This window comes from Siniperca chuatsi, linkage group LG24 (genome assembly GCF_020085105.1).
Source record: "Siniperca chuatsi isolate FFG_IHB_CAS linkage group LG24, ASM2008510v1, whole genome shotgun sequence".
Classification (NCBI taxonomy): domain Eukaryota; kingdom Metazoa; phylum Chordata; class Actinopteri; order Centrarchiformes; family Sinipercidae; genus Siniperca; species Siniperca chuatsi.
Window position 1 is genome coordinate 15,813,077 of NC_058065.1, and position 27,491 is coordinate 15,840,567.

The window sequence follows — 27,491 nt, forward strand, 5'->3', positions numbered from 1 at the left end:
CTTTCATCCAGCTGTTCTGCAGTCACAGCAACACTTCCCCTGTCTGAAGTGACTTTGTCCTGCACTTAACGACTTATTCAAGCATGCATGTAAAAAGCTACACCAAGCCTCCAGGAACAGGGCTGGGCTGTGGCATGTCTCTAATCCCCTTCCCCAATTACGAAAACCAGGTTTCCGTCTCATGTACAAGGCGTTTAAGAAATCAGATTACTGCAGAAAGCCCACAATTATTATTACAAGCTTGATTTTTATCAAATTTGTTGATGGAAAAATCGTAGAAAAGGTTTCAGTCGTAGTCATCTGGACACTGTTTTCAGAATCAAGACGTTTCGGCTCCCATCCGGAAGTCATTCTCAATTGTGAAAAAATGGGACGGGAACTCAGAAATTTAAGCTACTCTGTGTTACAAAAGCCCTGCCCTCAGGAAGGAGTCTACCTGAGTATCTGTTGATTAGCTAGTTTCACCTGAAACTGACCTAATTGTTTCCATGATGGCCCACTAATCAGTAATCAGGCCTATTGTTTTCTGGCTGCATCTACCTCATCACTGTTAAGTACCTGATTAGCATATGATTGGCGTGACCACGGTGTTAATACACTGTGGTAGACTTTGGGCAGATTGAATCTCAGACCACCATTTCTGTTCAAAGAGGGGTTTTCTTTTTTCACAAAAATGGCTTCCTTGACACCCCGTTCAAACCAACTCTTCTCTCTACTTAGAATCTTCACCTCACTGTCTTCAAATGTGTGGTTTGTAGCTTTTAGATGCAAATGCACGGCACTCTGTAATCCTGAGTTAGCATGTCATCTGTGCTGATAAAGTCTTTTGTGAAGTGGCTGTTTGGTCTCACCTATGTACTGTTCTTTGCAGTTTTCCTCACTGCATTGAATGGAGTATTATTATTATTATTATTTTGATGGAAAAATGTAAAAGAAAAAGAACTGAAAAGCCAAAGTGCAATTATTTTAACAAAAAGTAAGGAAACAGAGCAATTACACTAATCCTAGACCTGCTTCCTCACGACTTGAGCAAAAGCATAATTAGTAAACTGGATGTTTTTGTTGACTGAGTAGTGGTAGTTTCCATCTAATTCTATTCCAGAGAAGAATAAGAGTTCTAGGAATTCTAATAATAAAAATAAAAATAGTACTGATTGTTTGAGCATACAGGTGAAGTTGACAATGTCGTTGTAGAGCTGGTAGGTCAGCAGAGGCTCAGGTAGTTCCCTCAGGAACGTCTTCAGAATCACAGCAGCCAAGTGGACATCTTCTAACTCTCTGAAATTCACTGTCGCACCTTCAAAATGCACAAACACATGCGCAATAAGAAAAGAAACACCAATAGTTTTTTTTTATATTTTCCATTATTATTAATTATTATTATTATTTAGTCCATCATAACCACAAATCAAGTGCACTCATTTGTCAGGTTTCTTTGCAAATTCTTTCCTGTAAACCAATGTTGAATGTTTACAAGACAAATTAAATTTATCATATATGCACATGCACGTGCAAGTAATCTACTTTCATATATAGTAAACCACACATTCTTCTGCACAGAAACTCACCATCAACCCCTGCAATTGGATTGTATTAGAGACCATTAAGATCAATTTGTGGACATGAAACTTAATTGAAACAAGTAAGCAAGAAATGCAATATAGAAAGCCATTTACCAAACCAATAATCATTAAGGCTTGCATATCACTGTTATGAGTTGTATAGTTTGGTAGATTATGGCTTGTGGGAAAATGAGACTGGAGGGTCAGCACTGATGTCACACAGGGGGAGACAGGTCTGACTCATTAATAGTCATTGATGCAAAACACCTGGGAGTAGAGTAGTAAGTTCCAGCTTTGTTAACCTTATGTGGCCTGCCCATTTTTTACACTTGATCGATTTCCAGTTTGTCTCTTAACTTACGGTTGCTATTACTGGCTATAGTAAATACAAGTATACAGTTGTGGTCCTGATTGGTTCACACAGTCTACTATACATTCCTCAAAGTTGGGAACATGTCCACATTTATGAGGATGTCATATAGCCTGACGCTACCAAATCCACCACAGACAGCAGATTAAAAAAAACCCATCTTTGGACCAACGTTACATTCTGCATTAACTAGCTAACAACTAGCACAACTAGCTTACTGTGTGTTGCAGTAGCTGTTTCTAGGGTGAACAAGAGCTCTGATGCTAACTTATCAGTATGATGATGCAGGTTATTAAGTTATGAACATTAATTGCTTTCTTCACAAACAATCACTAAACCAGATAATTTTTTAATTTGCTGGTTTTAAATCTGATTTATCAACATTAATTGAATAAATTTTTTCACTCAACCATGTAATATATAATTTATTGATAATGTAATGTGGAATAATTAGCTTGTTACACAATAATAAGCGTAACAAGCTGAACTGATATGATATCATATTGTTATAAACACATGATAAAACACAAATACCAACACATTCTGACCAATCACCATGACTATTATAACAGGAATATGAACAGCTGATCCCAGAGCTGTGCAGGAGAATTGACTTAATAATCAGCGGATGTTTGTCAGACTGCTGTAGAAGAAAGTCTCTCATTTCCTTCGAGCTCTGTCAGTGCTTCACACAGTATGTTAGACTATGAAACTGCTCAGATATTTGCTAAAATGTCAGTGCAAGGTGATCACTAGCAGCAGACGCAATATATTCTCACTGTGTAGACAGAATGTTTAAAGACAAAACAACTGGGTTGGAGCACTACCGTGTTGCTGAAATGCATAAGGTCAATAGACTGTTTAAACAGGCCTGTTGATCCTACCTGAGTTGTATCTGAGCTGGACCTCCTTCACCAGAGTCACATTGGCAGACCGTCTGAAGATCCCCTCGATCTCCAAACCTGACACACGCACACAAAGAACAACAAGGCAGTACTTACTGAGAGAACAATTTATTGAGTGAACTACAGTCAAAGTTCATTAGTGCATTATGTTTGTGTTTCTACCATGACAAGAAAAGAGTTACCTTGCTCTGAAAGGAAGGTAATGGTGTCTCTCATCACCATAGGAACTGAATCACCATCTGGACTCCTCTGTCTGAGCCTGACACACAAACAGTGATTAGGATAACAAGCCAGCATTATTATAAGTTGACTGTGGCTTTAATACAGTACAATCTCTAACCTTCATGCCTTTAACATTTAGAGCACATGTTTCTATAAGCACTGGTGAGAGTGCAATCTGCCAAAGCATAACCTAACAGACAGACCAGCAGAGATTTAGTGACTTACAATTCGAGTGGCACCCCAAACACCTGGCTAGGGAGAGGAGGGCTGCGAGGAGGAGACATGGGAGGCTGGGTGCATGGCTTCATAGCTGCTCTCAACTTGTTGTCATACCTGACACAGAGGCAATGTTAGATTATCAGCTGCTGTGGATTTTAAAAGAGAACTTGTGGATTATAAAAGTTAACAAAGTTGTACACTAATTGTGCCTGAAGGAGAGTAAATGTGTTTATGATTTCTGGGTGGAAATGTATTAAAACAGGATACAGAGAAAAGAGAGAAAATTGCAACAGTGAATGTAATAAAACCAATAATTTCACCATGAGAATGTATTAAAATGCATGCAGGGTGCGCAAAATGGCAACAGTAGAATGCAGTAAGAAATCAAATGCAAATATCCATTGTGTATAATTTCAAAGTGGATTTTTTGAGCTAAATTGGGAGTCCAACATCAGTTCTTACTCTTTGACACGGGCAGGAATGAGCAGTTGCTCACACTTCACCACATCCTCCAGCTCACTTAGATAGCTCACATAGTTGATCTTCCTGCCAAACTTAAAACTACAGAGAGAGAGACAAAATCAGCTTCAAATTAGTCTACTTCAGTTTCACTTCTTATCATTTGCTCCCACTAGATGTTGCTAGAGCCATGTCTTAGTGATTTCATCAGTTATGTTAATTAAGGTGCCCCAAATTGATATGAAATAAGTGTGATCCTAATTTAAAGCACTGCTTGAAGCTTCATTAGATAGATGGTACATATTTCTTGCAAACCACAGAATATCAAATGCCATGTAAAAGAAACAGAAGTACACACACCACTGTACTCTATCTTGGAAACACTAACCAAATGAACTGAGTGCTACTGTGCTATTTTCAGATTTTGTTGGTTTAGTTTTCTTATCAGTGTAACTGTTGCTCTATGAGAAGTGAAGTGCTGACGGTGGAAACATGCCAGTTCAACAGCAGGATTTTCCCACAGTGGAAGCACATGAAGGACTAATCTGACCACATGGTAATACAGTGCTGTATGTCAGTGCCTGTGATTGGCAATCAGACAAAGATGTTTTTATATGTCAGATGGCATCCAAATATCCAGCGTAACATCATTTATTTCACATGTAGCAATTAACAAGGGCCAACCACCTTACGTTGAAAGATAAGGGGCATAAAGAAGGGCTGGGCAATATCACGAAATTTGGCAACGATCCAATATGAAGTAATACCATGGCTTTAGAATTACCAGAATTGATATACTTTTTATTACTAAAAGCAGCTGATGTACTATCATGTTTAATGCATCATTAAAAGGCTTCTGAATGCATTTTTATTACCACTAAGTGATTTAAAAAACATTAGGCTTTTATTTTTAATATTCTGTTACTTAATCAGATGCAACTTTTTAATGGTACAAAACAAAAATGTTTCTTGTGTAAATACTATGAACTTACGAGGTGATCACTGTGTGCATGCACACAACAGCAGCAGAGAAGCAGAGTGCAGCACTAAAAACAGTGTTCATGTGTTCAGGATGTGATCCAACATTAGATGGATGGTAGAAAAGGTTTCAATCGTAGTCATCTGGACACTGTTTTCAGAATCAAGATGTTCTGAGAACTCAGACCATTTTTCACAATTGAGAATGACTTCCGTATGGGAGCCGAAACATCTTGATTGTGAAAACAGTGTCCAGATGACTACGATTGAAACCTTTTATACGATGGAACATTCCTGGACGAATGAGGGACTACGCCATCTTGTTAGATGGATGCATTTTCATTTTGTATCAATCCTATCAACACTAGTATCCACACTCAAAACAAGTGGTATCCATACTTAAGATATTGAAGAGAATTCTGTGGAAAAATAGCCAAACTTACTTACTCTCTGTATTTAGAAAACTGAGTTTTTGCAGTCTGCAGTCGTGTCAAAGTTTTTTGATTAAGATAAGTGAACAGGCTGTTACAATAATCAAGGTGTGATTTAAGATTTAAAATAGATCATATTTTTGCAATATTTCTGAGGTGATAAAAACATGATTGGACAAGCTTAGTGATATGTTGCTCAAAACATAAATTGCTATCAAACAGGACACCAAGATTTCTTGCAACAGGCTTGATATGTTGTGACAGGTAGCCAGTAGATGGCAGCATTTGTTTAGTGATGTGTTGGGGCCCAATAACAAGGATTTCAGTTTTATTTGAGTTGAGCTGAAGAAAATTTATGGACATCCAATTTTTTATGTCAGACAGGCAGTCCTGCAGAGAACTCAGCGTACTAAGGTCAGTGGGCTTGACAGGGAGGTACAACTGTGTGTCATCCGCATAACAATGACTAGAAATACCATGTCTGCGGATGACATCACCCAAGGGAAGCATGTATAAGGAGAACAATATTGGTCCCAGAATTGAACCTTGAGGCACACCATACTTGATATGGGAAAAGGATGACATGAAGTTATTAATGCTGACACAGAATTTCCTATTGGACAGATTAGATGAGAACCAGTCTAGTGCAGTGCCAGATATGCCCACCCAGTGCCTAAGTCTATCTAAAAGAATGCCATGATCAATTGTATCAAAGGCAGCACTTAAGTCCAACAGCACAAGGATTGAACACATGCCTGCGTCTGCATTCATTAAAAGGTCATAGGTGACTTTGAGAAGGGCTGTCTTAGTGTTGACGAAAGCCAGATTGGAACTTTTCAAAGGTATTATTGTTTTCCACAGCAGCAAGAAGCTACTTAGATACAAGTTTTTCGAGAATCTTCGAAATAAAAGGCAATTTGGAGATTGGGCGATAGTTATCCAGGAGGGCGGGATCAAGCCCAGGTTTTTTTAGGACTGGCTGGACACAAGCTGTTTTAAAGAAATCAGGGACACAGCCAGTAGACAGCGAGCTGTTAAAAATAATTTGTAAAAGGGGCGCAATACAATAACTTCCAATAAAAACTTAGTTGGGATTTTGTCCAGAGGGCTGGAGGACACTCTCATAAGAGACATGATGTCTGCGAGTTCAGGCAGAGTAACAGCAGAAAAATTGCTCAAAGAATCCCTGAGCTGAGCGGTGATGCACATCTAAAAAGGCAGGATTGGGGGTGATATCAGATCTTATTAACTCCACCTTTCCAGCAAAGTGCAAAAGAAACTTTTCACAATCAGCATCACACTCAGCAGGGGCACAAGGAGAGGCAGGGTTACCTTACTGATCCACAGTCTTAAATAGGAATCTGGGGTTGTGCTGATGGGCAGAAATAAGCGCAGAGAAATGACATGTTCTTGCATCCTTCACCATCCTATTATAAAGGCGTAATAACTCTTTCATGGCCACAAAGTGGACCTGGAGACCTGATTTCTTCCATCTGCGTTCTGCTCTTCTGCATTTCTTTTTACAGCTTCGAATACTGTCATTTAACCATGGCTGTTTTCTAGTCTTTGAGTTTGGTCTATTTTTCAGAGGAGCTATGAGATCTAAGGTTGAAGAACACAGGTAGTTATAATCAACCAAATCGTTGGTGTTGGAGGAATCGGGAAACACACTGCCAGGAGAATTGAACAGTGTACAGAATTTTAAGGCACTATGCTCATTTAGGTCGCGTGTGTACTTAGAGCGGGATAAGACAGTACTAGCAGCCTCTAATTCACAGTTAAAAGCTATGCATAGGTGATCAGATACAAACATGTCCCTGGTTTCCACAGATGGGGTTTTCAGGCCCAAAGTAAAGACTAAGTCTAAGGCGTGGCCATGGGAATGAGTTTGGCCAGACACATGTTGTTTAAAGTTTAAAGAGTTAGTGATATTTAAAAAATCAGCAGAAATGGCATTAGAGGAGTCATCAACATGAATAATAAAATCACCACAAAGAGTAATTCTATCATAATTTAACACAAGACTGGATAAAAACTCAGCTGGTTGAGCCAGCTGGTTTAGGGGGGCGATAAATAATAGCAAATATGACCGGGAGGGGGCCGCCAAGTTTAAACATGAGCACTTCAAAGGAGGAAAAATCATGGCAAGCTATGAGGTTATACTTTAAATGCTTCCTATAGACAGTAACAAGGCCCCCACCTCGACCACAGACCCTAGGGCGGCTAAAGCAGTCATAATCAGGAGAGCACAATTCAGCCAGCTGATTGTGATCACCAGGACATAACCAGGATTCAGTTAAGAACATAAAATCTAAATCAGTAGAAGAGATAAAATCATTTAAAATAAACGTTTTGTCAGAGCGGGATCTTACAATGAGAAGAACCATCTTAAAAAGTCTGTGCTGTTTCAGATTTGAGGTTGAGACTGGAGGTAGGGTTCTGGCCCGGATCTTTATTAAGTTATTATTGCTGTGTCGGCTGTGTCTGTTTCGTATTAAGGACCTATCCGAAATTACCACAGAAATGTTAAAAGTGGCACTAGAGGGATCCGGGCTCCAGATAGCAGCACTATGATCAGTCCACAAGGGGGAGGTAATGACAGCAGAGGGTGCGTGGCAGTTTTTGGTGAGCAGAGAAGAGGAAGAGCAAGGGGAAACAGGTGATGTAAATAGTCAACTACATAAGGAGGACAGCACAGCGTGCTGCAGGTTAGCCGCCAGCATGCGACTACCTGGCTTGTTTGGGTGAAGACCATCTCGTGCAAACAAGGAAGAACGATCCCAGAATAAGTTAAAAGTTGTGAATAAAACCAACGTCATGGGTGCTGCAGACAGACTGGAGCCAGGTATGAAGACTGAGGATCCTGCTAAAACGGCCAATTCCACGACCCAGTGTAGGAATTGGACCCGAAATGAAAGCATGCTTTCCGGTGCTGTTGAGCAGGTCAAAGAGGCGGATGAAGTCTGTTTTCGTCAGCTCCAATTGCTGACGGGCGGTGTCATTGCTGCCGACGTGGACTATGATTTTCGTGATAGTCGTCGGGAGTGCAGCCAGAAGTCCGGGGAGCTTTTCGAGGATGACGGGGGTCGTAGCTCCAGTAAAACAGCGTGTGACCGCATTAGCGAAGCGGATATTCCTCACTATGGAATCTCCAACGATCAGCGTAGCTGGGGGGATGAGAGGAGGCAGAGTCGATGATCGTGGAGACCACCGAGTTCCATCAGCCGTCCCTGGGATAGCTGTGACCGGGGACTGCTGCGGCGAGGGGGCGGCGTCCTCCTTAGCAGAGGACTTCTCTGCCATCTCAGGACGAATGAGACCTCCAGAGCTTCTCCTGATCAAGGCCTCTTTCAGTAACTTGCGGCGAGAGGAGGAGGAAGACTTGACCGCTGGAAAAAGGGAGCGTCCTCCAGTGGAGGAAAGTCCTGCGTGTCCAGGATGTCAAACCTGTTGGCCAGCGGGAGGTCCCGATGTGAAGGCGGAGGAGGCAGGCGCGTTGCTCCATGTCTGTCCGTACAGGCTACAGTCCAGTGCTCCGGTTGGCGTGGAGTCGAACTAACCGGAGCCTTCTCACCACCCCCGCCGGCGAGTGACTGTGCATCCACTGGGGCTCGGCAAGGAGTAGAAATGGCAATTACTTTGGGCTTCGCACCCATGAGGAGCCATGGATCTTCAGGCTTAGCTGAAACGGCTTCATGCTCCGGGGCGCCAGTGATGATGGAGCCGAGCCATGGAAGAGTGGGATCATTGTCCAGTGCTGGAGTGGAGCAGTCAGGGGAGTGACAAGGGATGGTCGCATTCCGGTTGCTGCAGCCAGAGGAGCTGAGGGCCGCCAGGTGTTTTGCCTGGGCCGAGGCGACAGTGGAGAACTCCAGGATGAGCTTGTCTTTTTCTCTGAGCTCGGCTTCCAGACAGGCGATACTTTTCCTCAGCTTTGAGACGGCAAGGTGACAAGATCCACACTCAGCCATCAGGCTATCATTTAGTCCGTGAGAGTGCTTCGAAGTCCACAGTTAAGTCCATAAAAGTGCTACAAGCTTAAAATTCTTGGTAAAAGCGACCGGCTAGCCTAGCCGCCGGGCTAAAAACAAACCTAGCTAAGCTAGCAGCAGTGGAGGCAGTCCGGTAAACCACAACGAGTTGCAGCCTGCTTAAAATCACTTAAGATCCACACGTCCGATGACTGAAAACTTTTTCCAAGTTAAAACATATAGGTAGAGCAGTGGCCAGGAAAACAGTGTAGCGTAGAAAACTTGGCTTAAAAACTCAATAAAATGTCAATTTAAGATAGTTTAAGACGAAGTTTCTAGCGACGCTTCTGCCAGGTACACAAAAACGCAGACACATGCGCAAATATCACCTAGTAAGTTTCATAACAACAGTCTGCTCACAAACCAATTTCTAAGCAAATACATCTAAGCCACTTTCATCAGAAGTAATTTTACCCAAGTTTGACTTTTGCATTATGTGAAAAAGATGAAAAGTGATTTTAGGTGAAATGGTAGGGCCAAAGAAAACTGTCTGAAACTGCTAAATTTGATCCAGCAATTATTGTATGCCCTATATAGGACTAGTCATATTGTTCAGAGAACATAAAAGTATGAAACAATAATGGCTTACACTCTAAAAGTGTCAAGAAACCTAATGTTTCAAATGTAGAAATATCACATACAATCATTATTATATATAATATAATTATATATATATAATTATAGCTAAATAAGGTGTACCATGACGCTAAAAACATGTTCAGTAATTTTACATAAAAAAAGAACCTGATGATTGGTTTGAAGAGGATCAGCAGAGTCTTGATGAACATTGTGGGATGGACAATATACAGAGCCTTGATGTTCTTCTTGTACCTGAAAACACATACAGATGATATTCTGACAAAATGTACTGTACAGATGATAAGGATAAGATCTCTGGAGCAGCGTATGTGGTTGTGTGCTGTTATCTACATTTTTTCCTCTGGAGGAGCCTCCTTTCACTGAAGCATGCAGTGTTTTTCACTGTACTTCTCACTTAAAGCAACCATTGACAGTGTGCTTTTAATTTCTAGGTCGATTTTGCTGCTTGGTCATGTTTTTTTCTTTTATTTCCATACATAAGTACCACTCATTTAGCAAAAATGCAGAAGGACAGCAGATATTTCAATAATCTAAAACATCACAAGTACATCTCAAATTGTAGTGTCATTAACTCAATCAAATAGCAAGTTTTGTTTTCCTCTAAAAGCATTTTGTATTGATGATAAAAAAATCCTACAGGGAGGATGAAGTAGACAGGGCAGTCAAGGCAACAGAAAGTCATGGGTTCTTACATTAATAACTCATCCATATAAGGACACATGACTGACGACATAATTGCCTTTATGTCAAGTAGGCTGATAAGTCTTTTTCTCCACACAGAGAGATTTGTTCATTTGTTCAGTCCCCTCCCATAGATGCTCAATTAGTCTTTGGGCCCTATTTTAATTGCGCAAGTGCAACGACAACCTGGTAGGTCTTGGGTATGTGGACTGTGTGGGCGTCTCCAGCTATTATTTTTGTTCATGTATGTGTGGCAGCAAAAAGTGCAAAAGGGCTGGGTGAAGTGGAATATAGATCAGAGGGTGTGGTGATTAATAAGTACACGCTCAGTCAGTCACATAACTGGTCTCATTGCTCTGAAACAGCTGAGCCAATCACAGTGAGGTATGATGAAAAAAGCTAAAAAAAATAAATAAATAAAGAAACGTTGTCTGGATGATGCAGAGCGGCACGGTGTGAACAACAATTTAACATGAACAGCTGAATTTAGTTTCTGTTGGAAACGAGGCTGTGACACACAGGATTTATCAACTCCGGTAATCTGACATCTCCCGCATAAACAGGCAGAATACAGAGTTATAACCGACCAGTCTGATGTGTGTAGGTGTGTGTGATTATTCTGTGGTGTCATTTGCATGTGATTTAATGAAAATAAAAACATGCCTTCAGATGGCTGCAGGGATTTAATGAACTGAAGGAGAAGCTTTTCATAAAGTATAAAGCGTGGTCGTTGCACTGCCATGAAAATAGAGCCCATAGTGTTTATTTTAAACAGATCTAAGTGAAGAATTTAGGCCAGACTAAGGCTTCAGTCAGTTATGATATGATGGTATATCAGTATAGCCCCCTTCCTGTGCACATGACCAGTGATGTTATTGAGCTTACTTTCTGTCAAACTCCCTGTATGCGTCTCGTAGCCAGCTGAGAGATGGTTTGTTTTCACTGGTCAGCCCATGATGGAAATAGATCAGAGTGTAGTCACTTTCAACATACTGATCCAGTGTTCCTTTAAGATACCTGTAAAAAATAAAACAAATTAATTGTCATTTTAATAGATAAGTGTGTCTATCCACTGGACTCCATATTCGGGTCCAGGTTTACAGAGGAACTACATTTTTATCAACCATCTTAAGCTGCGTTTCAAGACTTTTCTGGCGTCTGCCTGTTGGAAGCCATAGTGGAAGACACTGAAACGGATGACCAGTCGGTTAAATGCTATAACGCTAACTGCTGCCATGCTATTGCTACCCTAGCCAAAAGTTAACGTTGGCTACATTCTAACGCCAACTGCTAATGATGTAGAATAGGTGGTGTTCGCTAAGGTAAGGGTTGGCCCGTTTATTTTTTTTCAACGTGTTTTTCAGATGAAACGGACTGGTAAAGTGAACTACAGGCTTCAGAGACTAGTGTAGTTATTCCTGCGACCAACAGCAACAGCCCTCATCCCATGCCTCCTGCTGAAGCAACACTGTAGTTTGCACATTTATGAGTCTGCAGATAAACAAACAGTTGTGGAACTAAATGTATGTATAGTGGCTTTTTTCTTATATATGAAAACAATTATATACTACTACATATGTATAAAAAAAAAAAAGGTTATGCTTGTATTACCATATTCTAATATTTACAACGAGGAAGTAGTGGCTCTCAATTTCACTATTATACATCGGGAGCTCAGTATTTAAAACAGGTGAGAGTGCACAGGATAAAATAAGCAAAGGTCCTTATACTGAATTGCAGCTGACAATACAGTTATGCAGCTGTGTGATGGGTGTAACCTAATGGGTGTAATTTGCCTAATCTTCGCGGGTCTTTAGACTGGGGGTGGAAGCGCACACAACAATAGACTGAAGAAACTTTTAGTTCCTTGAAAAGTAGTTACTGGGGATAAAAGTTCCAGGTACTTTGGGTGGAAACACGGCTTTAGTGTTTCAGCATGTTACAGAAGCTGTCAGGCCATATGGTGACAAAAAAATTAGCGAGACAAAAATCTCAAGTAGCATTTTGTTTCCCTTCACGGAAGTTATTGAAACACACAAAAAACAAACTAACAAAACAGTTCCCTTTGAAGACCTCTGACTTCTTAAGTGGACACTGCTGTAGCAGTTTGTTCTGCTTAGAAAATTACTGAGCTGTGTCACTGAGTGCCTCAAAGTGGCCAAATTTTCAAACTGTGCCAAGATTTATTCTACTCAAATCCTTGATATTCACTTTGATGGTCACCAATCATTGTTCTGTATAGAAAAACTCCTGCTCTGCTAGAGCTCAATCAGTAAATTGACTCTCACCCAGGGACCTCAGCATAACTTAGCTTGAATAGGAACTAAAATGTAGAAATGTAAAATATAAATAATAAATAAATAATCCACACTTGAGGAACCGCTCTGGTGAGTGTTATTCTATTCTAAATAAAGGAGAAAAAGTTGCTGTCTCAATAAATCCTACTTCTCCTTAAATCATTAGTACTTACATCAGAAGCTTGTGATGGTCCAGTTGGTGCTGCGGAGGCATCCTGCAGGCATTGAACACTATCACCTTCCTGCCAAAGTTATCATCACCTATAGACACACAGACAGACAGGGATCAAACATTTCCTATATTAAAATAGATTACTTATTGTATAAAACTGTTCCAACTCATAAATAAAACATGACAAGCAGTCCAAATTCTGCAAATTAACCTGCATTTTAGTTTAAGAGAGGAGACAAACTGAGGTTTGTGATTGGGGGACTGACCTGCCACTTCAATGATCTGATGCCTAGCAATGTCATAGAAGGGATGGTCCCAGGGCAGGTGGGGAGAGCCAGCGTCGAAGCGCTGGGAGATGTCTGTCTCTGAAACACACACACACCAATACATCATGAAAGTTTTATGCTTGTTTCACCTCTGACCACATCCAGCAGTGCAGCTGGGTGTGGTCAGAAATGTGCTATGTTGTACCTGTAACTACACCCAACAGTGACGTCACAGGGTCCTGGAGTATACCTGTACATCACTGCAGCCAGGTGAGAAGTTAAACCACAGAAGATCAGCAAACACAAGATTTTCAGTCGGTGTTAAGTTCCTCCTCAACTTACGGCATTTCAGCAACAAAATCCAATCACAGAGCTTAAAATTCTGTTATATGTGCCGCTAAAGGCAGGAGAAAGGGGGTGAGAAAACGGACAAAATCTGCAGCTTAAATCAAATTACTTTCGGATTCGGTGTAAATTTTGGATGAATTCAGTAAGTATGGTGCAGTGTTTTGTTCACAAATTCAACAACGAAACATTTTGAATTAGTTACCACTCTGATTCGCGTCACTGACTGGCTTTTTAGACCCGTCGGGCATGCCAAAATGACGGAGATAATAAGATTTCTCAGAAACTAAGAAATATTTAGTGGTGATCATAACATAAACCTATATGATTGTTACATTATCTGGGAGAGCCTCATGTTTGTATGTTCAATAACACTGAAGATACCATTTAAAGAAACATTTGAAATGGGAATACCCCTCCCACTTCGCAATTCTATAGCAATGATTAGGCAAGCCTAAACCTCCTTATTTTCTTTGTCTCTATACTGCTCTGATGCTTATTGCTATTGCGGTAATTAGTTACCACGTTACAGAAGATACACACACTAAAATACATACATAAATCTAGGCAAGACATTCATTTGAACAGTACTGATTCTTCTTTTTTGTGTGAGTGTGTAGCTATAAATCCCTCTCACCTGACTTGCTGAGAGTAGACTCATCAGCGGGCCACTGCTGGTCCTCTATCGTGGCCAGCTTCAGCTGTCCTAACTGTGCAGCCGCATGGTCTTCACCCAAATCTACCAGCAGCTCTGAAGACATCACACACACTGCAGAACAGTGCTACACGCACCCACTCACACAAACTGCACAACAATGTCTCAGATACACACACACAATGCCACACACACAAAGCTGCGACTTCCACAGAGTAGCAGCGAGTGTCCTGCAAGAGACGGAGACACCTCAGGTCAACTGGGTTTGATAACATTTCAACTACTGCTGAAACTATTGACAGATCATTAAACAAAAACAATTTTTCTAATTAATTAGAGAAAACTGGTTCCAGATTCTCAAATGTCAGGATTCTCTGCTTTTCTGTTTCATATCATTGCAAAGTAAATTGAATATCTTAGGGTTATCATCTAGGACGCTGACATTTTAAAGACAAAAAAATACATTAAAGGATTATCCTGGCATTAGTTTATTTAAAATCCCATGAAAAGTCCACAACCAATATCAATTTATCCCATAACAAGTATTGTGTGTGTATACAAGGGCCTGATATATCTTATTCCTCTGTGCCATAGAGCTCCATTGTTGTCCAAAAACTATTTAAAACACATTAATGAGCCACACACATGGGTGACATGTTCCTTCATTACCATGAAAATGACCAGTGTAGTGGGAAATGTAATGTGTTAGTAGAGTGAGGTTTAGTTAGCCCAGGATTAAGTGCAGTGTTAAACAGAAATGCAGGTATCAATTCAGTAGGTCCTTCAAAATAAGACGGTGTAGTCCCGCATTCGTCCAGGAGTGTTTGAATGACACAATTGAGAATGACTTCCGGATGGGAGCCGAAACGTCTTGATTCTGAAAACAGTGTCCAGATGACTACGACTGAAACCTTTTCTACGTCAGTAGGTCCTTGTTAACTTGCTGTTTGTCAATCTACTAGTAACCGTCAAGGTAATGCTGGATGATAACCCTAATCTATTACGACATTACTCTTTTACTGCCTAAGTTTACTCATATTGCAATTTTCAATAAATTATCTCAATCCCATTAATTAAACTGAGAACTGAAGAAATGTTGAACTGGTCACACACTAATTATGAGAAAGCAAATCAGAAATGAGCAAACATGAGGAAGTATGGCCTGATGTATTAAAAGCCATGTTATTGTTATTATTATCAAGGTAAATGTGACATATTATGATATAGATTTAGGTCATATTGTCTAATATCTGGTAGAGGTGGAAGTCATGAATCACTGATTTGAATAATTTTGTTCAGTTCAAAGATTCATAGCCACTGACTATGTAGATTAGTTCACTATTTTTCCTAAGCTAAGCGGTCGCATCACCGTTCAAATGTAATTCAGTAGGTACAGCAGTAAGTGAACGCATCACCATTCATACAGTCTGATTTTCAGTGCTGATTCAGACTGTCTTCAGTTCAGCATTGTGTTCAGTTAGTTCAAACTGTTATGTCCAGTTCAGTATAAAACTAGCCTATACAAGCACTGTACATGAGGCATGCAACAGAGTTATCAGTTTAGGATTGTTTCTGTAGCTTTCATGGCCTTTTAATAAGCTTTTTACAAGGAAGTATAGTACTGGGAATCACATCTGAGCTGACAACAGTGCTTTCAGTCACCAATGAGGAGCTCCACTATTAAAAGCTACTGATTCGGTCAGTGACAATGCTGATTCAGTAGTCAGCTCAATATGAAGATTCAGTGTTTATGAAGATTTATTCATAAATGTACTGAACACCTCTAGTATTCGGTCAGAAGGAGAGAATTAGACATTAGAAACACCAGGAAATAACCTGAAGGTCACTGCCTGTTTATTAGACTAATTAGCTTAATGGTTTACAGCAAAGAAAAAAGCAGCACTAACGACAGAGCGAGGGTCGGGTTATACTTAAGCAGATAGTTTGTATGATGTGTTGTCTGACCCTGTCGAAAATCAAATGTGTTTATACCTGTTCCGAACGGCCATATTCAAAGGTGGAGTGAAAAGCTGACTGTCATAGAGAGGGGGGAGACTCAATATCAATTAAATATGGAGATAACAGAGCACATTTTCAGACAGTCTCTCCTGGAAAACATTCGTATTGTTTCACTCATTTGTAAAGTGGCAGAAATAGTTGTGTAACAAATGAAATTGGAGTGCTGAGAGAGTAGCTCAAACCCTGGCTCATTTTTCACCTCCGCACAGCTGGCCAATCAAGGCGTGAGTATGAAGTGGGTATGAATGTCTGATCAGCAGTTTTGGAAAGTTACAGAAATGGTGGGACACAGCCACCTCCCCTATCTGATGTTAGAAAGATGTGGGGTGAGAGGATTTCTGAAGCTATTCGACCATCCGACAAGCATACTGGCAGCTTAAAAGGCAACACACAGTATGTACACTGAAATTTCTAAGATCTACTTCCTAGGTTCACTTGTCAACCTTCCACTTTTTACCTTCAAATGGCAGTAATCATGTTTACATGATGTCATTAAAGGGATAGTTCAGGTATTTTGAAGCAGTTCCACAGCAGTGCATTGCTCTGCATCCCTACCAGGACTCCTGTCTGCTTCTCCAAACTGGGGGCGAGCTGACCACTGTCTACTGTAGGTAATACACTGACTATGGATAAGTACCTAATACAACCTCACTTCAAAATACCTGAATTAGCTATTTAAAAGACATTATGTGAAGAATTTACACTTTGGTACCCCTCAGTAGCAACACCACTGTGTTACTGTGGCAGACAGCATTGTGTGCCACTTTCCAGGACTGACATGTACCCATATGCTGCGAAACTACAGTGGTGTGAAAAAGTGTTTGCCCCCTTCCTGATTTGTTTTCTTCTTCTTTTCTTCTTTTTTCGTTTGTCACACTTAAATGTTTCAGATCATCAAACAAATTTAAATATTAGTCAAAGATAACACAACTAAACACAAAATGCAGTTTTTAAATGAAGGTTGTTATTATTAAGGGAAAACAAAATCCAAACCTACATGGGATAACTTTTACAGTCTTTTACAGCGCTATGGAGGAATTTTGGCCCAGTCATCTTTGCAGAATTGTTGTAATTCAGCCACATTGGAGGGTTTTCGAGCATGAACTGCCTTTTTAAGGTCAAGCCACAGCATCTCAATATGATTCAGGTCAGGACTTTGACTAGGCCACTCCAAAGTCTTCATTTTGTTCTTCTTCAGCCATTCAGAGGTGGACTTGCTGGTGTGTTTTGGATCATTGTCCTGCTGCAGAACCCAAGTTCGCTTCAGCTTGAGGTCACGAACAGATGGCCGGACATTCTCCTTCAGGAGTTTTTGGTCGACAGCAGAATTCACAGTTCCATTTATCACAGCAAGTCTTCCAAGTCCTGAAGCAGCAAAGCAGCCCCAGACCATCACACTACCACCACCATATTTTACTGTTGGTATGATGTTCTTTTTCTGAAATGCGGTGTTACTTTTACACCAGATGTAATGGGACACACACCTTCCAAAAAGTTTCAACTTTTGTCTCGTCAGTCCACAGAGTATTTTCCCAAAAGTCTTGGGGAATCATCAAGATGTTTCCTGGCAAAAATGAGACGAGGCTTAATGTTCTTTTTGCTCAGCAGTGGTTTTTGTCTTGGAACTATGCCATGCAGGCCATTTTGGCCCAGTCTCTCTCTTATGGTGGAGTCATGAATACTGACCTTAACTGAGGCAAGTGAGGCCTGCAGTTCTTTGGATGTTGTGGGGTCTTTTGTGGCCTCTTGGATGAGTCGTCGCTGTGCTCTTGGGGTAATTTTGGTCGGCCGGCCGGCCACTCCTGGGAAGGTTCACCACTGTTTCATGCTTTCACCATTTGTGGATAATGGCTCTCACTGTGGTTCGCTGGAGTCCCAAAGCTTTAGAAATGGCTTTATAACCTTTTCCAGACTGATAGATCTCAATTACTTTCTTTCTCATTTGTTCCTGAATTTCTTTGGATCTCGGCATGATGTCTAGCTTTTGAAGATCTTTTGGTCTACTTCACTTTGTCAGGCAGGTCCTATTTAAGTAATTTCTTGATTGAGAACAGGTGTGGCAGTAATCAGGCCTGGGTGTGGGTAGAGAAATTGAGGTGTGATAAAACCACAGTTATGTTTTAACAGGTGGGGGCAATCACTTTTTCACACAGGACCATGTAGGTTTGGATTTTGTTTTCCCTTAATAATAACAACCTTCATTTAAAAACTGCATTTTGTGTTTACTTGTGTTATCTCTGACTAATATTTAAATTTGTTTGATGATCTGAAACACTTATGTGTGACAAACATGCAAAAAAAATATAACACCATCCACGTCACCACTAGGTCACTTGTTGAGCGATGCATCGAAGTTGTCAAGTGCAGGTAAGCTGTAATGTGCATGTCTTACAAAACATTTCCCTTGCACGGAAACTATAATTAGCGTATTTCTTCCATTACTCCCACTTAAATATCAATAATTCCCTTTATGCTGTCTTTATTCTGAACTATTTATTTCATGCCAAAAACTGTCTGCAAATTTATGTTGAATAACTGAACAAATGTGTAAACATGGAGATATACATAATTTGGAAAATGCAGGATAAAGTTAAATAATGTTAAAAAATAAAGGTCATTCAGTCAATATAAAAAGAAGGTTACGGATAAAGTTAACAAATAAAATGACTGAATTAAAGTCCTAAAATTGGCGCATATCTTGGTCAGCTCTGCCATGAATGCACCTCTCCCCCCGCTGACGCTATCCATGGTGCTGACACATTGATCAGGACAAATCACTGCACAATGCAGAGCTGACCATTCACAGTTTTTCTTTTAAACCATCACCTCATGTGAATTCTAAAAGAGACAAGGATAAAGAAAAATCGACTAAACAAACAAACTTGCCGTTTTGTGAGAGAGCTATATTTTCTAGGTTTCACTGCCTTCACGGCGAAACGCGGATGCACCCTGAAAGAGCCTGCACCATAATAGCAGCATGCGCTGTCCTCCATAACATTTGTCACCAAGAGGATCCCCCTCCCCAGGCAGCACCATCAGCCGGTGCAGGAGGAAGATATGGACCCTGGAGTCCCTGCAGTCCATGAGGACATCTGTGGATGACTCGTCCATACACACATTGTTTATATCTTATAAAGTTGAGATAGATCTCTCTTACTGTTTCAAAACATCTTATTCAGCTCCTTGTCATTGTCGGCTTAGGCCGGTTAGCCCGGTTAGTCAAGCTCATGTAGTGTCACTGCCTCCGAATGGCAAACACAAATGAAAGACCAGAGCTGGAGGATCATCCCATGACATTTAGATCCACTGTATGGGAGCATTCCGGTTTCCCGGTTAGTTACAGCGAAAATGGACAACGATTTAGTGTCAAACTGTATGCTGACATTGTTCAATTGAAGTCGGTAGTGGAACGAGAAACAAAAACAGACTGGAAGGCGAGTCCTTCTCCCCACAGCGTTCAATCAGCCTCTCACTGCAGATTCAGACTGTGCTAAAGTAATAACTAATGCTATAGGAGTGTTTATCACAGCAGATTTGCGACCATTCTCTGTCGTAGAGAATATACAGAATTTAAGCATCTGGTCAAAGTGCTTGAGACCCGCTATAATGTGCCTTCACGTGTGCATTTTACTCAGTCCGTTGTGCTGCCCTGTATAAACCAGCGCAAGTTGCAGTTGTTCAGGAATTATCAACAGGTCAGAGTCTTACGAGGGAGCATTACTGACATTTGTGTTGTTTATTTTTTCTTATGGACAATAATCCAGTATTTGAGTGCATTAACTGATAGTTAGAATTATGGCCAATGAGCCACTGTTGAATGTTTACATCAAAAATTTTATTTTCTGCATTGTTTTCCTAAACACGTACCAAACCGTGACCCTAAAACCAAGGTACATACTGAACCGTGAATTTTGTGTACTGTTAACATTACACCCCTAGTATTGGATGTCTAAAAAAGAATGGCTTGTTGTATTTAATGTGTTAACATTAACGTTACACATCTTATTTTAACTTACGAGGGTAGTTGGACTGGCTAGCTAGTAATGTTAACCTTGACACTGAACTGAACACTCTGCAAGGTAATGTTTCGATGTGTTAGCTAGCTAGCTAACACAGCAGCTAGGTCTCTCTGAGCAACTCATAAACCTTTGTTTGACTGAACCCGCCTTTCACACGCTGTGCCACCAACCACCACAAGTAAATTCTCAACCTGTGGGAAACACTTACTGATGCTAAATCTCAACCAATACATATTCTCAGTACAAACTCCTGCTGTGTGGAAACACTGTGTTCACAGAGTTTGATTAACCACAGAACTACATTTACTACTTTAAATTGAAGTAGATACCAAAGAGCAAATCTGTCAGGTTGAATTTTGTGAAAATCTATAAAATTATGCACAAGACATCAAGAATATTTCTATTTGACGAATTGCCTTGGCCATAATCATCTTTAGCAGGTTTATTTCACTTATTATAACAATAAGTAATAATAATAATAATAAACAAGTAGATAAAATGTATTAATGATACTGTCGAAACTATGTTGACGCTTTGGACTTCACAGTTTACAGCAGAGTTTCAAAACATGAGCTAGGAGGAAAATTTGAATGTACAGTACTTGGGGTGTTAGCTGACAGTGCAGGCAGGGTAAAACTAGTGATGATAATACAGTCCTCTCTGTTGTAGCTCTCCTGTGTGTTGTAGGCTGCTGAGATGAATGTGGATTACATTCAAATACTACCTCCAGGAGCTCCAGCAAACTGTAGAACTCAGTGAGCTTGAGCCCACAGCATAATGTAACTGCAAACTAAACAAATTAATGATTGTCTCTTCCTCTTCTCACATATTAACTCTCTTTCCCCGTTTTCTATACTCACATTTCCTCTTTTATCTCCCAACCCCCACTTATTCACCCTGCTTTCTCTCTCTCTCTCTCTCTCTCACACACACACACACACACACACACACGGTCTCTGTTCTCTTTCTACTATGTGATGTTATGCTGGCTGACAGCATGTTGCTTTAAATAAATATCGCTACAAACAACAGACACAGTCAGCCTATTGCTGCTGACCAACCACACACACAACATAGTCTGCCTGTTTTTCAGTAGAAGCTGTCAGGGAGGACTCTGGGTAGGATTTTGGATGATGTAGACAGTAACAGGTTCTGCTTTTCTTGCTTTGTGAGTTCCTGAACACAACCCCATTGTGTTTGGGTCAGCCAGTATTGGTCACAACAGACACACCACCTGACTGTAAGGTCATCTGTAGACGTGATTTAGCTCTACAATTAATGTTCAAAACTGAAACAAGTAAGAACCAGCAGCACATGTGGAACACATTCTATTTTTAAGAATCTATGCTGAAGAAGACTACAACCAATGATTTTTCATCATCAGTCATAAGGCTGAAGCAGGATCCAAAATTTACTTTTCTACCAGTGGCTGGTAAACTGAAAAAATTTACTGGCCAAAATATTTTTTAACTGGCCATAAAACTGCATAATATACAATGTCATTAAAAACAACACAATTCTCCTCTGTGGTCGCCCTCTCTCCCTAGCTAGCTAGATAAAGTAAGTGTAACCGTATCGACGGTGGACAGCGAGGGTCAATCAAAGAATTGCGATAGAATTATTGACGGTCATACATCGCATGCCGCCACCAGTGCAGTCTCGATGCAAAACAAAATGTGGTCAATCAACTTATGTGTTGGAGTGATAAGAGTTTGTGGTGAAGTAGGCCTATTTCAGCAGCCAATGGCAGCTGACCTCATTTATTTTATTAGCCAACGATTTTTACTCACATCTGGCGAGTGGTGTGTGCTAATTTTCGAACCTGTGCAGAAGCAATTAGTTGATCAGTACAAAGTGTGGCAAAATAATCTTAATTATTAAAAGTGATAACAAGTGGTTGTATTTGGGGGTAGACAATATCAACTGTCTGTGAACCCCAGACCAAAATCACTCACAGCCTCAACTGGGAAGAGGTCAAAGGTCATGGAGTCAGTAGACGACTGGAGAAAGATCAAGATCATTCACATCTGACACCAGAGACCATCTCTGAACATCTTTCCACATATACAACCACCTGTTATCATGTGACTGAAAATCCAAACTGAGACTATACTAAGCAGCCTATTTTTTTAAAAGGCTGTCAAGGTCATTTTCATAGAGACCTCAGTGAAATGCCTGAATAATAAAAAACCTGGCTAAATCTCTTTTTCTTCGCCCTTTTTTTCAGTTGGCAAACAACAAAACCACACCTCACGTCCAACATCTGGTATGGAGTGAGACAGGCTGACCAAATCATTATTTTATGATTACGTCATCTGACAAAATCAACATAAATCCAGGTTAATAACAACAGCTGTGTTGTATCATCGGCTATATCAACATTTAAAATGAGTGATCACAGAGAAGATTAGATGCGACTGAAAGTCCTTCTGAACTTTTCTGCCACTCACCTGCCCCCACCCTCACTGGAGAGGCTTACATAATCATTTTGTAAAAGCTCTGTTTTCCTGTTCCTGTTACCACAGAGATAAAATCATTTCACTCTCCAGCCGTCATGTCTTTGAGGTTGCTGGTATTTTTATTTTCTATTCCACTTTTTTTTTTTATTGTTTTCAATTGTCTTTATTTTGCCTGATGTTGCTTTTACATTTAGTCTTGTATGTTTTATGTAAAGCACTTTGCAATAGCAAATTTGCTATACAAATAAACTTGCCTTGCCTTCAATGGGAAGGATGCCACTAGATGTTCTGTTTCATTCCTTTCTGATTGCCAGTGTCAGTAAACAAAGTGGATATGTCTCCTCACGCTCTGCGCGGGTCGAGGTCTCACATGAACAAGTCAAGTGCGTGACATGTTGGCTACCTGCACATCCCTGCTCCAACTACCAAGTGGTAGCCTACATTTCGGCCTCTTAGATGTTCTGGCTGTTAGCCTGCCATTCTCCGCAGATTAGGTAGGCATAGGGAGGTAAGCATATTATGTGTTTGGTGCAGTTGAAAGCTCTGCATCTCACAGTCACAAAGCTAGTAAGTGGATGTTGAGTTAAGGTTATTTTGCCACACTTCTGTTCCTAATAACACCGGGTTCAGACAGGAGACGGAATATGTCAATTCTTGCGCGAGCAGTGGGTCTGGCTGTTCACACCAGAAGCGCATTTCTCCACGCTGGTCAACATGTGATTCTGCTCCTCTGCTTTTTTCTAATCACACGTAGAGCTTATCTGTGTGTGTGTGTGTCTGCTCGTCTCTCTTACTCTTTGTTTAGACCATAGACTGTATATATGTTTATATACAGTCTATGGTTTAGACACAACTGACAAATATTAGTGCTGACTGATAAATCATATTTTCATCGTCATCGCCATATGAACATGCGCGATAAGCACATTGCAAAAGACAGAGACTGAGCTCCTCCACACACACACACACACACACAGCAGCCAGCAGAGCCGCGGTGGAGACAGTGAAGATAACTCAAGCTGATGACAACTATGCTAGTTACTGTAAGTGCAATAAAACCGTATTGGCTTTTTAGAATAAAAAGCCAATACACCTGTTCAACAAGTATAAACATGTAAACATGTAGAAAGCGATATTTTAATCAGCTCTGTCTGCAGTCTCTCAAGCACTGGTCGGCTAATAGCAAATTGTTACAAACAAGCTAAAACGAAGCCCTCTGTATGTAGTCTAACTGTTTGGCTTAGTTTGCCACGTACCTTGGCAGATTCTTGTAAATTAGCTGCTGGCTGAGACAATCACAGCAGCAGCAGAGGGAGGAGGACAGAGGACAGGAGGAAGGACTGATACTGACTGATGTCTGAGTTCTTCATTCATTCTCTTAAAAAACAATCAGATCATTTATATCATATATATCATTTATAATAGATTATCAGTGTGTTTTCTTGCCATAATCGCTTGTAGCATGTGGAGAAAATAGACACCGAAAATATTGCTGCAGGTTGCAAGCCGGCCGCGGAGCTCTATGGTGCGATGCACACTGTCTGAACAGCCCAATTGGTTAACATGGGTGCCGAAAGGAAGCTGGCAGCGCTTCCACCTCCTGTCTGAACCCAGCGTAAACCTCCATGCTCAAGCAAAAATATAATCAACAACAATTTGGATAATTCATTTAATTAAATAATTCACTAAACAAAAATGTCAACTTTCACAGAATCCAGCTTCTCAACTGTGATGATTTTCAGTTTTATGATTGCTAACTGAATATATTAGGACTGGTTTTGGACCGTTGGACTGGTCGGACAAAACAAAACATTTAATAACGCCTTGGACTCTGAGAACTGGATAGGACATTATTCCCTACTTTTTGACATTCTGCAGACTAAACAATTGTTCGATTAATAGACAAAATGAAAGATCAATAAATAGGGAAAATAATTGTTAGCTACAGCCCTGACTGATGTCTCTATCTATAGTTTATAATAAAATGCCAGAAAATAATGGCAAATGCCTAGCCATTCCAGAACTTTCAACAGTGTCACACGGTCTTTATCACTGGATGGACTTTGCTCAGAAGCTTGGATGTCAAAAGATCATTTCCATGACATTTGAGCCATACGATGATGAAGACCATGTGATATGGCTGAAAGTCCAAGAAAAAGCTAATATGTGGACCTTTAGGTGGGACTGCTTTGTCAAAGTACTATTTCCAAGGTCAAGAATGAACATGGATACAATTATTGATTAGGTTTTGTTGTTGATGCCTAATCAATTAATGGAACTAATAGATTCAACACTACTTCTGCATCCAGTGTGGGGCTAACAGGAACAGAGAGACGCCTGTGTAGTGGAACCCAGGCAGACACTGTTTGATTGGGTTTAAGATCTGTTTTCTGATATGCAGATTTTAAAACCACCCAACCAAGTAAATTGTTATGACTATCACACAGAAAGATTAAAAGTTTACAACTGTTAGTTGTTCAACCATTCAGTCAGCATACTGCTGCTGGCTATGATAAGTGAATTCTTCTCTGTTAGCCTATCTTAGCTACAATCTAACCTTTCCTATATCTCCAATTTAACGTTTGCTTCCTCCAGTATTTACTGCAGTGGAGCAGCACAATATCCAGTGCTCTGCCCTGCCCAACCACAACACCTGTCTGCAGGTGTCAATGTTTGAGGATCATGTTGCAATACAGGCCTGCACACACATATAGCCACTGTGTACATATAAGCAGTTTACCCAAGGATCCAGTTGTTACAGCACCCTGTCATTTCTCCTCTCTATCACAGCACTGCAGAGCAGCAGAGGAAAGCAGCAGGAGAAGCGCACAGGCAAGCCATATGAAGAACGCAGTAGCCCAGAAGACAAAAAGAAGGGGCAAGTTCCATCTCGCCAGGAGATGGAGGCTTTATGAGCTGAAATAGAGCAGCTTGTCATGGAGCCGCCCACTGCTGGCGACACTGCATGCAGCCCTGGCTAGGGTTGGGCTGGATGACGCACTGGCTGCTCACCTTGTGAGCAATCCATTTTTTTGTATTTCGTTACTGATTTGCTCACCAGATGAGGCACTTGAGGACAAAGCCTGCTGTCCCATGCAACAATGCCGGGTAACTGACAGCCTTCTCTTGAGCGCTTAGGACACTGCTGCCCTGATGGCTCATATTAGACATTCCATCTCTGTGCTCCTCCTCGCTCAGTCCAGAAGGTTACAACCAGAGCATGAAGGGGAGAATTCATGCCTTTGGATTGATGACAGATGAGTAGATGAGTGCTCCAGGAAACATGGTGCACGGGACTCACAGCACTCACAGCAAACTCTGTGGCAGATTACCTCTCACACCAGAGGCTGCCCCCTGGGGAATGGAGGTTGCACCCTCAGATAGTGCAGATGATCTGGGATCTGTACAGGGAAACCCATGTAGTGGGAGCCAGTGGGATGGATGCTCTCGCCAATGCCTGGCCGAGGGGTCTCCTTTATGCATTTCCTCTGATCCCCCTGATAATGCCCACACTTCACACAGTGAGACTGTCGGATCACAGAGTCCTTCTTGTGGCCCCCAGGTGGCCATCAAGGATATGGTTCTCCACACTCCTCACTCTGTTGGACAGGGATCCTAGGCAGCTTTCAGTGAGGATGGACCTCCTGTCCCAGTTGTACAGGAGGGTTTGGCATCCATATCCGAGCCTCCTTCAACTCTAGGTATAGCCATTGAGAGAGATTCATCACTCTTAACTGACCTTGGATCCTCAATTTGTGAGACCTTGCAGAGTGCGGGGGCTCCTTCCACAAGGATAGTGTAATGAAACTCTTTGGACTGTGTTTTCTTCATGGTGCAGGGACAGGGGTTGGACACAGTCTCCTGCCCTTTGCATACTGACATACTGCAGTGCTTGCAGGCAACAAAAATGGCAATAAATGTAAATAAGATGGATGGAGCAGAATGTTTAAATTTGACTACTTAAATGCCAATTAATACATTAATTCATTATTTCTCCTTCAGAACTTCATTCCTGGCAATGTTGACAAGGCTTTGAAACAGCTTTTAAAACCTTTCTGTTGGGAAATGAAATTTACAGACAATATAATTAGTTTAATGTCATATATGCTTTTAATTATGAAGGTATGTCGCTTTTCAATTAGTAGAAAATCTGTTTCCAGGCTGATAAACCACTGCCTCATTATTTTTTCAGATTTATTTTCAAAAACTAAAAAGATCTGGGAAATATATTGGTATTTATTTTGAGTCATTTTAAAACAATGAAATACCATTTGAGCAGAAATATTCTGTAGTTTCAGCATTTTGTAACCAAGCTGGTGTTTCCAACTCATAATTTTAAAGTCACAAGGAAAAACCGAAAAACATAGGGATGGTTTCATATGATGGGAGGGGAAGGGATTTATTTTTTTTAAATCCTTTATTTAACCAGGGTAGTTCCGAAAGCATTGTTCTCTTTTCACCATCACATCTGGAAACTGCCAAATACAACCACCATCTGATCTGTTGGCCAACGAGCACTTTGGGGTTAAGGGCTGAAGGCCTTGCTCAAGATCACTGCTGCCTTCCTGTTATGAAATGTTTCTGGTCACAATTTTTATGTATGCATTTATGTATACATTTCATTGTGACTTTGATAGCACCAGTGGCAAATGTAGCCTCAAGACCACTGTACACACAACAAGATGACTGAGAGATGTCTGGAGTCATACAAGTTCCAACACCCACTATGAGTTACATTAAGCTGTTTTTATTTATTCTCTACAAAGTCATTATCTGGTCAACATCCCACCTTTATTGTTCA

The 27,491-nt window shown here is 40.8% G+C and overlaps 1 protein-coding gene across 2 annotated transcripts in view; it reads right to left on the reverse strand.

Moving 5' to 3' along the window:
• Positions 1 to 27,491, reverse strand: part of arhgap1 (Rho GTPase activating protein 1) — a 37,021-nt gene that overhangs the window by 8,612 nt on the left and 918 nt on the right. Inside the window, exons 2-11 of one of the 2 annotated variants that reach the window (XM_044188390.1) lie at positions 14,176 to 14,423; positions 13,194 to 13,292; positions 12,929 to 13,016; positions 11,344 to 11,475; positions 9,922 to 10,008; positions 3,741 to 3,839; positions 3,285 to 3,392; positions 3,020 to 3,096; positions 2,817 to 2,894; positions 1,169 to 1,297 (exon numbers count right to left, since the gene is read on the reverse strand). In XM_044188390.1, coding sequence (XP_044044325.1) covers positions 1,169 to 1,297; positions 2,817 to 2,894; positions 3,020 to 3,096; positions 3,285 to 3,392; positions 3,741 to 3,839; positions 9,922 to 10,008; positions 11,344 to 11,475; positions 12,929 to 13,016; positions 13,194 to 13,292; positions 14,176 to 14,299 — 1,021 coding nt within the window. In that variant the 5' untranslated portion in view covers positions 14,300 to 14,423. The remainder of the gene's footprint in view (positions 1 to 1,168; positions 1,298 to 2,816; positions 2,895 to 3,019; positions 3,097 to 3,284; positions 3,393 to 3,740; positions 3,840 to 9,921; positions 10,009 to 11,343; positions 11,476 to 12,928; positions 13,017 to 13,193; positions 13,293 to 14,175; positions 14,424 to 27,491) is intronic. The other variant, XM_044188391.1, reaches the window with a different exon arrangement.